The following is a 12,047-nucleotide window of genomic DNA, read 5'->3' as shown; positions in this document are numbered from 1 at the left end:
GGTCCTTTTTAATGAAATGTGCACTTGAATAATTAGGTATGTACAAATTGTTATAGATTGTTCTTTTTCTCTATTATGTTATAGGAGTTATGAATATCATGGCCGCCTGAGGAAGGCTGAACGCCGAAACGCGCGTAGACTGAATAAAGCAATGTTTAATATTCACTTTTTTTGTTTGAGATAAGCTGTGATGTAATTGTTTGATCAAATATGCAACAATATTGTGTTCTGAAAACCATATGTTGGCAAAGGAAGGCTTGACTGAATAAAGCCATGTTTAATATTCACTTTTTTTGTTTGAGATAAGCTGTGATGTAATTGTTTGATCAAATATGCAACAATATTGTGTTCTGAAAACCATATGTTGGCAAAGGAAGGCTTAGAAAAGATATGTTAGGACACTATATGAGTTTTTTTGTATAAACTTTTGAAAAAATGAAATAATTTTCTAATACAAAGATTTACAATAACAAGTAATAAAGAAAGAAATATAAACTAGTTCATCTCTTTGTAGTCATACTTGGTCAATGAAGTTAAATGATTTGTACATTACCTCACTTTTTTAATAATTGGTTCCTATATATTCTTTCACAACTAGCAGGTATGTTTGCCAGGCTGTTTAAATTCTAATTCATGTGTGATAAACTACTAATAGTCCTTATGTATGATGTTGTCTCTAGTGCCTTGACAGTGTATTACCTCCTGAGACTTTAGGATTTAACATATAATTGCAACACGTTCTGTACTAATATATAGATAGACTGAATTGAAAGTTTCTAAGCTTTGAGATGCTTCTGCATAATTTGTCATATGTATTATGGCAAAAATCAGTCACTGAATACTAAATTAACTGTGCAGTTTGTTTGAAAATTAGTCCTCCCATTTAGTTTCTATAACTTTGGATTTAATCCCTTGCTACACGACCCAATTATTACTTTGCCTATTCCCCTTGCATGCAAAAATCTACATATGGTCTTCGGGCTTATGACAAACAGTTTTGGGCAGGTGCCTTCTCCCATCCATCTGTCTGGATGGTATGGGTATCTTTTTTCTAATAATTGAATATTGTACCGCTCAACCTGCATGAACCTACACATTTTCATATGCTTAAGGGCACTCCACTTATCTCTCCCTATAATCATGCCAGCTCTCGACCACAACTATGCACAGAATCTCAGATTGGACAATCCAGCGCAGTAACCAGCTAACCAGCTAACCAGACTATCATTTGAAATACCCTAAAGGGACCTGCGAAGATGTACAGAGGTACAAGAATTCTGAAAAATATAAAACGGAGTGCCTCGCTCTCTCACACACTGTCACCTACAACGCTGCTACGCATTGTGTACCATACCATAACCACACTTCAGTGGCCATCACGCATGACAAGGAAACACTTCCCACATACCGACAAAACAGACAGTATCCTTCGAACCACACACTACATAGTATGGCATGCTACACATGTAGGCAAGCGCTTCAGTAGTAAGAGCTATATAAAAGCTGCAATAAAATATTAGACAACATATCAAAACATTCAAAAACACAGACATGCTTATTTTCCATTTTTAAGGACCTAAAAGCTGCAAAGTATCGAAATCTCTAAAATAACTTTGGACCATGACAATAACTAAATGGGAGACTCTACCATACCTTTAATGTCATGTCATCAGAACAGGAAGCAAGAAGATTGCCAGTTGGATCCCATTTGATTGCATTTACTTCATTCTGAGGAGATCAATTAAAACATTTGGTCAATCTGGGTTTAGTGTTTTAAATAACCTGATAACCAGAACACTGTATTGTGAATTACTCCAAACACCCAATAACACTGATAATTTATATTTAAGACTTGTGTATTAAAAGCCTTAAATGTAATGTAATTTTAAATGTACATTTACTATTCACATAGATCAAATAAAAATGATTAAAAGTCATAAAAAGGAACTTACTGTGTGTCCCTGGAATGTTTTGATGGGCCTATCTTGCCCCAATTTACACACATGAATACACATGTCTGTACTACAGGAGGCAAACGTATTGTTACTTTGCCAGTCCACATCTAATGCTGGTGCTAGAAAAAGAAAAATTAATTTAGACAAAAAATTAAACGTGTCCACTATAATAAGGATAAAACCAGAGCAAACACAAATTAATTCTAAATTTGAACCAGTTGCCATCATTTTCATCAAATACATTGCTTTTCATGCATTGTTCGGAACAAGCAGATGAAATGGTGGATGCACAAGGAAAGAGTATGAGATAGGTTATTAAAGACAGTAGCAGCAGCTAGTTTATATGCAGTGCACCGTTGGGCCACTGGGCAGTGATGGATGAGTGGTTCCGAACTTTATCCTTGGTGAGTAAACCGAAAAGTACTATCTACTTCATCGACAGTTCAAATTAAATTAAGTGTTTGTGTTACTAAATATTTTTCAGACATCAGATTAAAACATCCCATTGACTCTTTAAACTACAGATGTGAGAAAGTACACCTAAGATTCTAAGCTTTACCTACTAAGACGAATCTGATCTTTATTTAGTCATCCCTATGTCCTAATAGTAAAAAAATCTAACTCCATGTGCCAAACAATCAACTTTTACTGTCATACTAACTAAACAAACAGTAAAACAAACATTTATTAGCCTTGTGTGAGAAAGTAAGTACATCCTTCCACATCATTTAAGAAGTCAATCAGAAACAGGTGCTGCTACACAGGTGCATGAGATTAAATACAAAGTTTTATCAAAGGAAGCTTCGTAGATTGTGACTGAGGTGTAATGTTCTGTGCAACAACACAAACAAAACATGTTACTTACCAGTAAGCATCTGTTTGTGGCATGTAGTGCTGTAGATTAACTTGCTTAGCATACGTGCACAATCTAGTGTTGGGCTAGGAAATGTGCAAGTTGTTTTTCTTTGAAGAAGTGTTTCGAATCATGAGGTATAGTGGTGACTGCTCTTGCTTGCAATGCACATGGTCCCTCAACTCCATTGTTAGATTGTTTTCCACTTGGCTGGTGAGGATGGTGTAAGGGATGCTGTATCCTAGTGAGGTGTCCATGTGAAACTAGTGTAAGAAGTACATAAATATAATTGCAATCCACAAAGGTATTCAGGGAGGAGGGTGGGCACATATGAATCTACAGTACTACATGCCACAAACTGATGCTGGGAAAGTAACATTTTATGTTTGAGGTATATGTGGCTGTAGATACACATACTAAGCATAGGCAAAGGAGTGTTCCTCCATAATCGGTGGCTAACCTGTGTGGGTTGCAGTTGTTTGAAATAAAGTTCTTGGAACCACCTTGCCCACATTTGCTTGTTGATGGGCCATGGCATCCACACAGTAATGTTTGAGTACATGTGTGGTCCATGTAGCTGCCTTACATATTTCAGATATGGATATATTCTCTGAGGCAGCCATGGAAGCTCCCTTCTAGCGAGTTCAGCATTAGCAGAATAGGTGTGGATACATTTTCCAATCCAGCGTGAAATGCCTAATTTAGAAATTACTCTTCCTTTATGTGGTTTTGAGAATGCAACAAAAAGTTGTGTTTTTAGAAATGGTTGAGTTCTGTTAATATAATAAATAAGAACTCTATCGCTTTTGCCGCAACTGAATCAGGCTGGGGAAAAATACTGGTAACTCAATGGATTGATTTAATTGGAACTGGGAGACCACTTTTGGAAGGAATTTAGAATTGGTACATAGTACAACCATGTCTTTATGAAGTTGGATGAATTGTTCTTCTAGAATTAATGCCTGAAGCTCACTGTTCAGGCCAAGCAAAGTGATAGTAATGAAAAATTTAACTTTCCAGGATAGAAACTGGAGGGGCATGACTGTAGAGGCTTAAAAAAGGGGACCTATCAACCTTGTTGAGATAATTTGAGATTCCAAGTAGGGTTGGGGGTACCCTGGACAGAATAACTCTTTTGAGGCCCTCTAACAAAAAAATAACAGGAATTCTGAAACATCGTTGCGGAGTAAAGGGTCCATATGTAATATTCCACTTCTTGAGAAGGGGGTCTTGATTAGATATAAGAATAGGGAGTGCTTCCTTCTGACGGTGTCTATTACAAAATCAGCAGTAATATGGGTTGTGTGATCTTCCAGTTCATATGGCCCATGTATATGTGATGTCAGTGATCCCTGCCGCACGATTTCATGTTGAAGGAAGCAAGCTATAATCAAGTGTGGTTTGTCTCGTGAATAGCATCCTGCTCGGGATACGGTATGCTCTCTGCAGTTCCAGTCAGGAATATCAGATCCATAAGGCGAATGAGAAGGTCAACCAGAAAACCTCTAACATCAAACTTCTCTAGAATCCCATATACTCTGATGTTTCTGCGTTGTGCTCGATATTTGAGGTCTGTCACATTTTGTCTACGATACCAGATGTCTCAACCACAGGTGTTTTTCAAGCTAATTTTCAATTGCATTGATCCTGTTCTTCATCCCCTCCACTCTTATATTGAAGAAATTTCCGTTTGGAAAGTCTTTATTTTGGTGGCATGATCTGCCACAATATTGTGCCCATGGAGCCCAGCCTATACCCCACTGCAGTGATTTTATTAATAGCCTCAAAGGAGGCCTCCTGTGACATTTGTGTTCTTACTGCCTTCGTTCTACCCACCACTTCAGTAAAAAGTACTTGATGAGAGGCAGTTCCAGCAACCATTATTGTGAGTGTAAGTAATGGTCAGAGCCTATAATACCAGCAGAAGTCAAAGTGAGCCACCATAGACAAATCAAAGATTCTGCCGTTCCTCTTAGAAATGCAATTCTCCAACTCTCCCCAAATAATGAGTTTTATCACCTCTCCACCCATCCCTTAAGACAGGGCTTCTATGTCACTGTCACAGTTCCTTGCAACACCAGCAATCCCATGGTGATCATTCCTTCAAATGCCTCCCTTTGAGCAGTTTGCACCAGACACGGGGGGCATGGGTTAGGGGCATCATTTAAAGAAATGACAAGTTTGTGGGGGTGCATTTTTCTTCAATTGTGAATCAAAAGGGTCAAGGTAAAGTCTTGTGAGGAGCAGCAGGAGCTGTCATCGCTCAATGATAAAAGGGGTAAGAGTCCTATGCTTAAAAAGAAACTGAGGGGGGGGGGGGCGTTTAGAGTTAATGGACCCTCATCTGTAGTTCTTCTGGAGGAGCTTTGTGGGCTAGCTGACCTGCGCCGAGACAGTGTGCCACCCAGTGCCGTCTTTGCGTTCTCAGTGTGGGTGCAGCAGAAAGAGGTCCACACATACTGAACATGGAGGTAGAAAACTGGGTGGTGCGGGTATAATACCAGTCAATCACCCCACCACCCAGCTCAATGGTCGCCTCACTGTAGGTGCGGTGGCCTCCCGCACTCCGCCACTAACGGCCTGCTTCATTGCGATGAGAAAGGAGGAGAGGAACGGGCAGTGCTCGCACTCGAATCTGCGCTTTAGCACCAATCTCTCCCCCAGTAGAATAGGCCACGATAATGGCTTCTCGAGCCAAACAAACCTTGCAGTCGTCCAGAGTTCCACTAGGAAGCAGCCATATTGATCCATGACCTTGCTTAGTTTATTTATAAAAAAATATATAATTCAATAAGGCTCACTGGTTGCATATGAAAAAGCGTTATTTGGATTAAAGTGAGAAAATTTGAAAAAAGCAACATAAAAATTGAAATATTTCTTACCAGTTACTGTAGTTCTTTATCATGGCCATTCGTCTGAACACAACACAGCGGAAAATTTCTGAAATTCTTCAATACGTTTTCTTTCTTTTTTTAACCCCTTGTGTGCGCACGACGTCTCCCGGCCGTCGTGCATAACGGTGGGCGTGTGCGCGCGAACGCCGTTTATTTCTCCCGCACAGCGGGAGAAATAAACCCGCACGCAAGGGGTTAATGTTCACAATGAACACATGCCAGTTTATACATATAAATCCAATTAGCCAAATTAAAACTGCAACATATTTGGCTGCAAAGACCAGTTACAAGGATCTACTTTTTAGAAGAAATAAAGTAACAGAAAAAGCTGCGTATTACAGGCAGGTTTTCATTGTAAAAATATTTTTAAAAGCAATCTACCAGGCATCCAGCTAATGAGAGACAATAATATTAAAGAATTAAGAGAAAATCCCGTGAGACAGAATTTTCTTCTATCCTCAACGTCCACCGTTGGGGGTAGCAACAAACTGAATTTTGGCCAGTGAATGGGAAGCTGCCAGCCACTGGGATACTTCAAACAATCTAGAAAGTCTAAGACAGTCAATTACCTTGATTTGAAGCACTCTGGTCCACTATTGTGGACACTATAAAGTTTTAGAGAGTTTGAAAAGTTACCACAATTAACCGATACTTCAGAGCTCTCCTTATCACTCTGGTCTCCTAGTGCAATGTGGGCAGGGGCACACATGTACACAACTAGTCAGTCATTCCATTACCTCACAGCTGGCTAAGGAATCCAATTTAATTGACTGAACCAAGCCAAACTCGCAAGTCTTCAGGGCTGTCTTTTCAGGACTAAGACTTACTAGTTTGTGGTTCTCTCCGGTCACCATATATCAGAGACTACGCATTTTGAACATCTCTGCACAAAAATCTTTGAAGAAGGACCCTCCCTACAGGCAATATTCCCTAAATTAGGAAACTGGAATATTTGGCACTGGATTCTAGGCACAGAGCTTCAAGGCAAGGAGAGGTTTCAAGTTTTCACCTGGAATTCTGTAGAAGACAATTTCGCTACTGAGTTCCTGCTCCGAAGCGACAAGCAAAATCATACATTGCATCTAGATTTGAGCACAGAAACATAATATTCTAAAGCCCAACCAAAAACTGAAATCACAACGCTACAGAGGTTAGATAATAAGAGGTGAAGACATGCTGGAACCTGAAAGGCAAGCCCCATTAAACACATACTTGAAAGAGGTCCATTGCCTCCCAGATAAAAAAAATAAATATATAGATACAATTCAAAGCTCATACATTTCGCAGCAAAGCTATCCAGGCCAGAAAACCACTATCCTTGTGAACACTGGCAACACTACCCGGTCCAAACCTGTATTTCACCCAACCCTACCAGACTATGTCAGGACCCAGAGGCAAGGATTATGCACTTCTTTCTTTATTACAAACAGTAGCCAGGTCAAAGAGACAATAACGGACTTCATTTCCCATAAACCCAGGGAAAATTAAAAGAAAAGTTTATCATTCAATGGGATGTCAGGATATGCCTTATTCACTTTACAAAGTCCATGGGAATGCTGAGACGCTCCTTTCACAGCTGCTTTGTTCTGTGCTTGTTCTCCTCACATGGGGCGAGAACACTTATCACGGGTCCACGGATTGGAGAGCACGTCAGCACTTGCCCCACATTGCCGAGCATCTCCATTCGAGCTAAAGTTTGGAGAACTGGTGCTGGCCCCAACCTGCCTGGAGTCCTGATGCCCTGCAGGGTCTGTACACTCTTGTAGCAGTGACTTCCCTCCCTTTGCAATTTCAGACACAACCTAGGTGGTGAATAAGACCCATTGCATCTAAGGACGCGGTGTCTGTAGAGGACTGTAGCCACTTACACTTGGCATAATACTCGTAGTTACTGTAGCATTGAGCTACCTAAACACTTCTGGGTACCCCCGCCCAGTTGATAACTTCCCTCTCGACCTTCGTGGTTTACCGCCTATTTCCTTACCTGCTCAGTCTATGGGCATAATTACCATAAGCCCTCATGTAGGGGTAGGACGACTGCTATACAGAGAAGATCTCCTATTTCCCAGTCACAGAAATTCTGCGATTCAGAGGACGCCTCAATACATAAGGCGGTCTCGGACACGGTGGCGCCCTTGGAGAAGAATTTGCTTAAAATGGCGCAGAAGTGCCAACAACCACTCCCACCAAGGGACGACCTACCTGGGCCTGCAGCCCCTATACCTAGAGGGTTGCCCATTGCCACGCCCACCAAGAACCCTCTCAAACACCTGCAGGTCTCTGGTGTAGACCGGGATGCATTTTCCAGGCTCAAGAAAGAGTTTCTAGGCCACGAACTCCCTCTCCACCAATACTAGATGCCCCTGATGGCCTTTCAATTACAGGAGGTGCTATGCTCCCTTCACCTCTCCCTGCCTCAGATGGATTCCATACAGGGTCTGATTGCGATTCCAATCGCAAGCGGTCCTGTCGACCAGTGACCCACACCACAGAATGGACCTGCCTTACGACGGAAGGGACCCCCGGACCACAGTCCGATCTGCTCGATCCCGAGGAGTTAATGCATTCCTCAATCCTCTGAGTGGACCCCTGGGGACACGGTAGTCACGTATGTGGCAGGGAGTCTGCACAAGTTCCTCAACAAAGAAATACAGAACCTTCTTCAGGCGAAGCTCCCCAGCCCTCTTTGAACAGCAAGGCACCAAACTCTGATGCCAGAATGGGAATCTTTCTGGCCAAATACATCAGGAACCCAAAAAAGGATACTGACCGCTCCTGGTGGTCAAGCCAGGATAAGCTCCTAGATGTGACCAGGTCACTGACCAAAATATTGGAAATGGCAGAAGATGCTAAGGCATTGGAGCACTCATTTCCTAAGAAGTGCTTTCTGGCTGGGCCCTGCATGGCATTATTTTCCGGGGCAACGCCAACTGCGCCATCCCTACCGGGAGGTGCAGATCACTCCTGTTAAAGAATGACCCCAAACTTGGAGATCTGGTGACATCGGAAGCCGGACGGATCGGACAGGGCAGTCTCTTCGACGAACCCTTCGCCAAAGAGCTTGGGAAATTTGTTTCAACGTTCAATTCACTAGACAAAGCTCAATAGTCTTTCAAGAGAATTTCCAACCCATGGGAATTTACTGGGGCCGTCCACGACAAGGGGGCGAACGACCGGCCACCTTCAGTCTCATGCCCCCAATGGAGGTCAACCCTCCCGGCAGGGTCAATGGCAGGACTCCTCCGGCTTTTGAGGAAACTACCCAACCAGAGGACATCCATTGCACAGGGGGATCTAGCAACCGTTCCTGAGGTGGAGGCCCATCCACTAACCCACAAGGTGAGTGGAACTCTCATTTGCCACAGGCGTTTGGGAAGCGGTTTGATGCATTTCGTAGACAGCTGGAGGAATCTCACATCCAACACCTGGGTGCTTCAAACCATTCAGGGTTTCCACATAGAATTCTGTGGGTCTTCTTCCAACCTGTTACTCCTTGTCCCATCCACTTCTCAAGAGGCCGCCCTTATCCAGGAAGAGATCCAGGAACTCCTTACACAAAGGGGCCATTCTCCCGTCCGTTGCCTCACCCTTCAGGTTTCCTAAGCAATCTTTTTCTGGTGGAAAAACGGGACTGGGGCCAGCGCACAGTGATCAATCTCTGGAAATTTGACGAATGACTGGTCTTTCGTCACTTCAAAATGGGGGGCATCCATCTCATCCATCTTCTTTGCAATCTCCTGAGGCCCAGAGACTGACTAGTACGATTAGATCTCAAGTATGCTTATATGAAGATTTCAATCTTCCTGCCGCATCAGCAGCCCCTCCAATTCCAATGGGAAGGCCAGACCCTTGAGTTAAAGTCCCTTCCCTTCAGCCTCTTCTCAGCCCTCTGGTGTTTCATCAAGGTCCTCAAACCGGTGGTCAAATACCGAATGGCGTCCAGGATATGCATTATAGTGTAACTGGATGATATGCTCCTCATGGACCAATGCCCTAGTGCGCTGTCACTAGGGTTCATTGTGGACAACAAAAAATCCACCTGGACTCCTTTTCAAACTCTTACCTTCTTGGGCTTTGTGATCATCTTGGTGGAGACTACTCCGAGTCTGCCATCCCGGAAGTTGGCCAAGATACAGCATGAGGTGTGCAGGACCCCGTCCAAGTTGGCTACCTTCATCCAACAAATTGCCAGAGTGGTTGTTTCCCTTTCATTCTCCATTAAAGGCAATCGTCACAGGACCCTTGCATTTCCATGCCTTCCAATGGTTGAAGGCATCTCATTTGCACCACGGCCTTATGTACTTCCCAAAATGTCCCTCTCTCAGGAGAGGTCAAGGACGAGTTACGCTGGTGGCTCGCGTACATGGAGGACAGGAACGGGTGCGTCCTCTTCGGATCCCAACGGCATCTCATGATCGAATGATCCCCCTGGTTGGGGGCGCGTGCTGTGGGGAGTTCACCACGGGTGGCAGATGGTCAGCCACAGAGCAGTTCCTATATATAAATTGCCTAGAACTGATAGCGGGTCCCTTCGTAGTGAAGTGCTGGACCAGGGACCGTACACAGGGTTGAGTTCTCCTAGAGACCAACAATTTAGCGGCAGTACGTTACATCAATTATCTGGAGAGGCACTCAGTCCAGTGCCCTTGGAGATCAGGCCAAGAATTTTGGGGAGCATTGCCTCGAATACTAGGTTTCAGTGGTGGCGAAACACGTTCCAGGGACTGCCAAACGAGATTTTCGAAAAGTGTTGCAGACCTTCTCCCTCTAGCCTGGGGAGACAGTAGAGTCAAATGCTACTGATTGGCTTGGTCTCGATGGTTGGGTTGGTGCCAGCTACGGAACCTAGATCCCATGGGGACAGATATCCTATATTTTTTGGCCTCACTGGCTTTGAATGGGATGGCCTACAATTCGGTCAGTATTTTTCAATCGCAATTTCTGCGGGGAATGCCCTGGTGGGAAGCAACAGTTTGTCTCTTCCTACGGAGCCGAGATACTCCACTCTTTTGGGATGTCAATAAGGTCTTGAACCTTTTTATCTCATGGCCAAGCAACAAATATCATTCATGCAAACCGAGTTAGACACTCTTATCTGGGATCTCTTGCAGGAGTGTGTCGGATGTCCAGGCCTTAGATATTACGGGAAGGACTCTTACCCCAGGTGGGATCCCCTTTCATGTCTTCAGGCGAACAAAGTGTAGCTCACACCTGATTTCAGACCGGCTTTTCCGGGTTCCCCAACGCTGTGTATGGTCCGATGTATCAAGCTGTATTAAGTCTGGACTTAGGAGATTCGTCCCAATGGGAAAAGACAGTTGCTCACTGCCCTTCGAAAACAGTTTAAGGCAGTCTCTTCCCCAATCACTGCACGATGGGGGCTTTGGAACATTTAAGAGGCAGGCATTGACACAAAGATATGCCGAGCATATTCCACCAGTGGGGTTATGACATTAAAGACCTTCGCCCTCTGAGCTCGTTTGGAGGATATTTTGAATGCGGCGGACTGGTCTTCGGATTCGACCTTTAAAAGGTTCTACTTCAAGAAAGTTCCCTACATTGCAGCTCTAGTGGTGGATAGAGCTTTAACCTAACATAATGACCACCTCCGGGTCCTGGAGAGAGAATTACCCCACCCAATGTTTCTCATTGTTGCCCACCCGAGCACAGTGGATCTATTTGGTGTAAGTAATTGACTTGCTGTTTTGGCAGTAAACTGCTTTCGGATGTGATCTATAGCTGGGGACCAGAAGTCCTTAGTTCATACTCATTGTAATAGTGTCACTTGTATTGTTTTCCCTTTTGGAGGTGCATGTGGATTATTGCAGGACTGAAGTCCTCCAAACAGGATTAAGAACTTCCACTACCAGCATCTGTCGCAAGAAGGAGGAGGGAAATAGAGAGGGGACAAGAGCGGATGAATGCATATCCTGGCGTCCCACTGGATCATTAACTTTTCATTTTCCCAGAATTTATGGGAAACGAAGTCTGTTATTGTGTTTTTTGACATGGCTGCTGTTTGTAATAAATGAAGAAAGAAGAGCATAATCCTTTCTTGTGTGTCCTCATCAGGACTGAAACTTACATTAGCTAGGACATTTTTCATGCAGATTATATATATACACACACACACACACACACACACATACATACAGGTGTTAAGTCATGCTGATTAACACGTTCGCAGTTTTCATGAGATCACAACAAAATTACAAATTATTCTAGCATTAAAGCAAACCTCCTTTTATTCAAACCTCCCTTGTGTTAAAAAAAAAAATATATATCTTCAAGAACTGTTCACACTTTTGAGCCATTCGACTAACCAAAAAAGCTATCAGTTCAGAA

At 43.2% G+C, this 12,047-nt stretch overlaps 1 protein-coding gene across 4 annotated transcripts in view; it reads right to left on the bottom strand.

Moving 5' to 3' along the window:
* Positions 1-12,047, bottom strand: part of TBL1XR1 (TBL1X/Y related 1) — a 583,295-nt gene that overhangs the window by 86,219 nt on the left and 485,029 nt on the right. For all 4 annotated transcript variants that reach the window (XM_085635413.1, XM_085635415.1, XM_085635414.1 and 1 more), the window contains exons 12-13: positions 1,953-2,074; positions 1,654-1,728 (exon numbers count right to left, since the gene is read on the bottom strand). In XM_085635413.1, the coding sequence (XP_085491539.1) occupies positions 1,654-1,728; positions 1,953-2,074 (197 nt within the window). The remainder of the gene's footprint in view (positions 1-1,653; positions 1,729-1,952; positions 2,075-12,047) is intronic.

This window comes from Triturus cristatus, chromosome 11 (genome assembly GCF_964204655.1).
Source record: "Triturus cristatus chromosome 11, aTriCri1.1, whole genome shotgun sequence".
Classification (NCBI taxonomy): Eukaryota; Metazoa; Chordata; class Amphibia; order Caudata; family Salamandridae; genus Triturus; species Triturus cristatus.
Note: the sequence above shows the minus strand (reverse complement) of the source record. Positions and strands in the feature narration are given on the sequence as shown.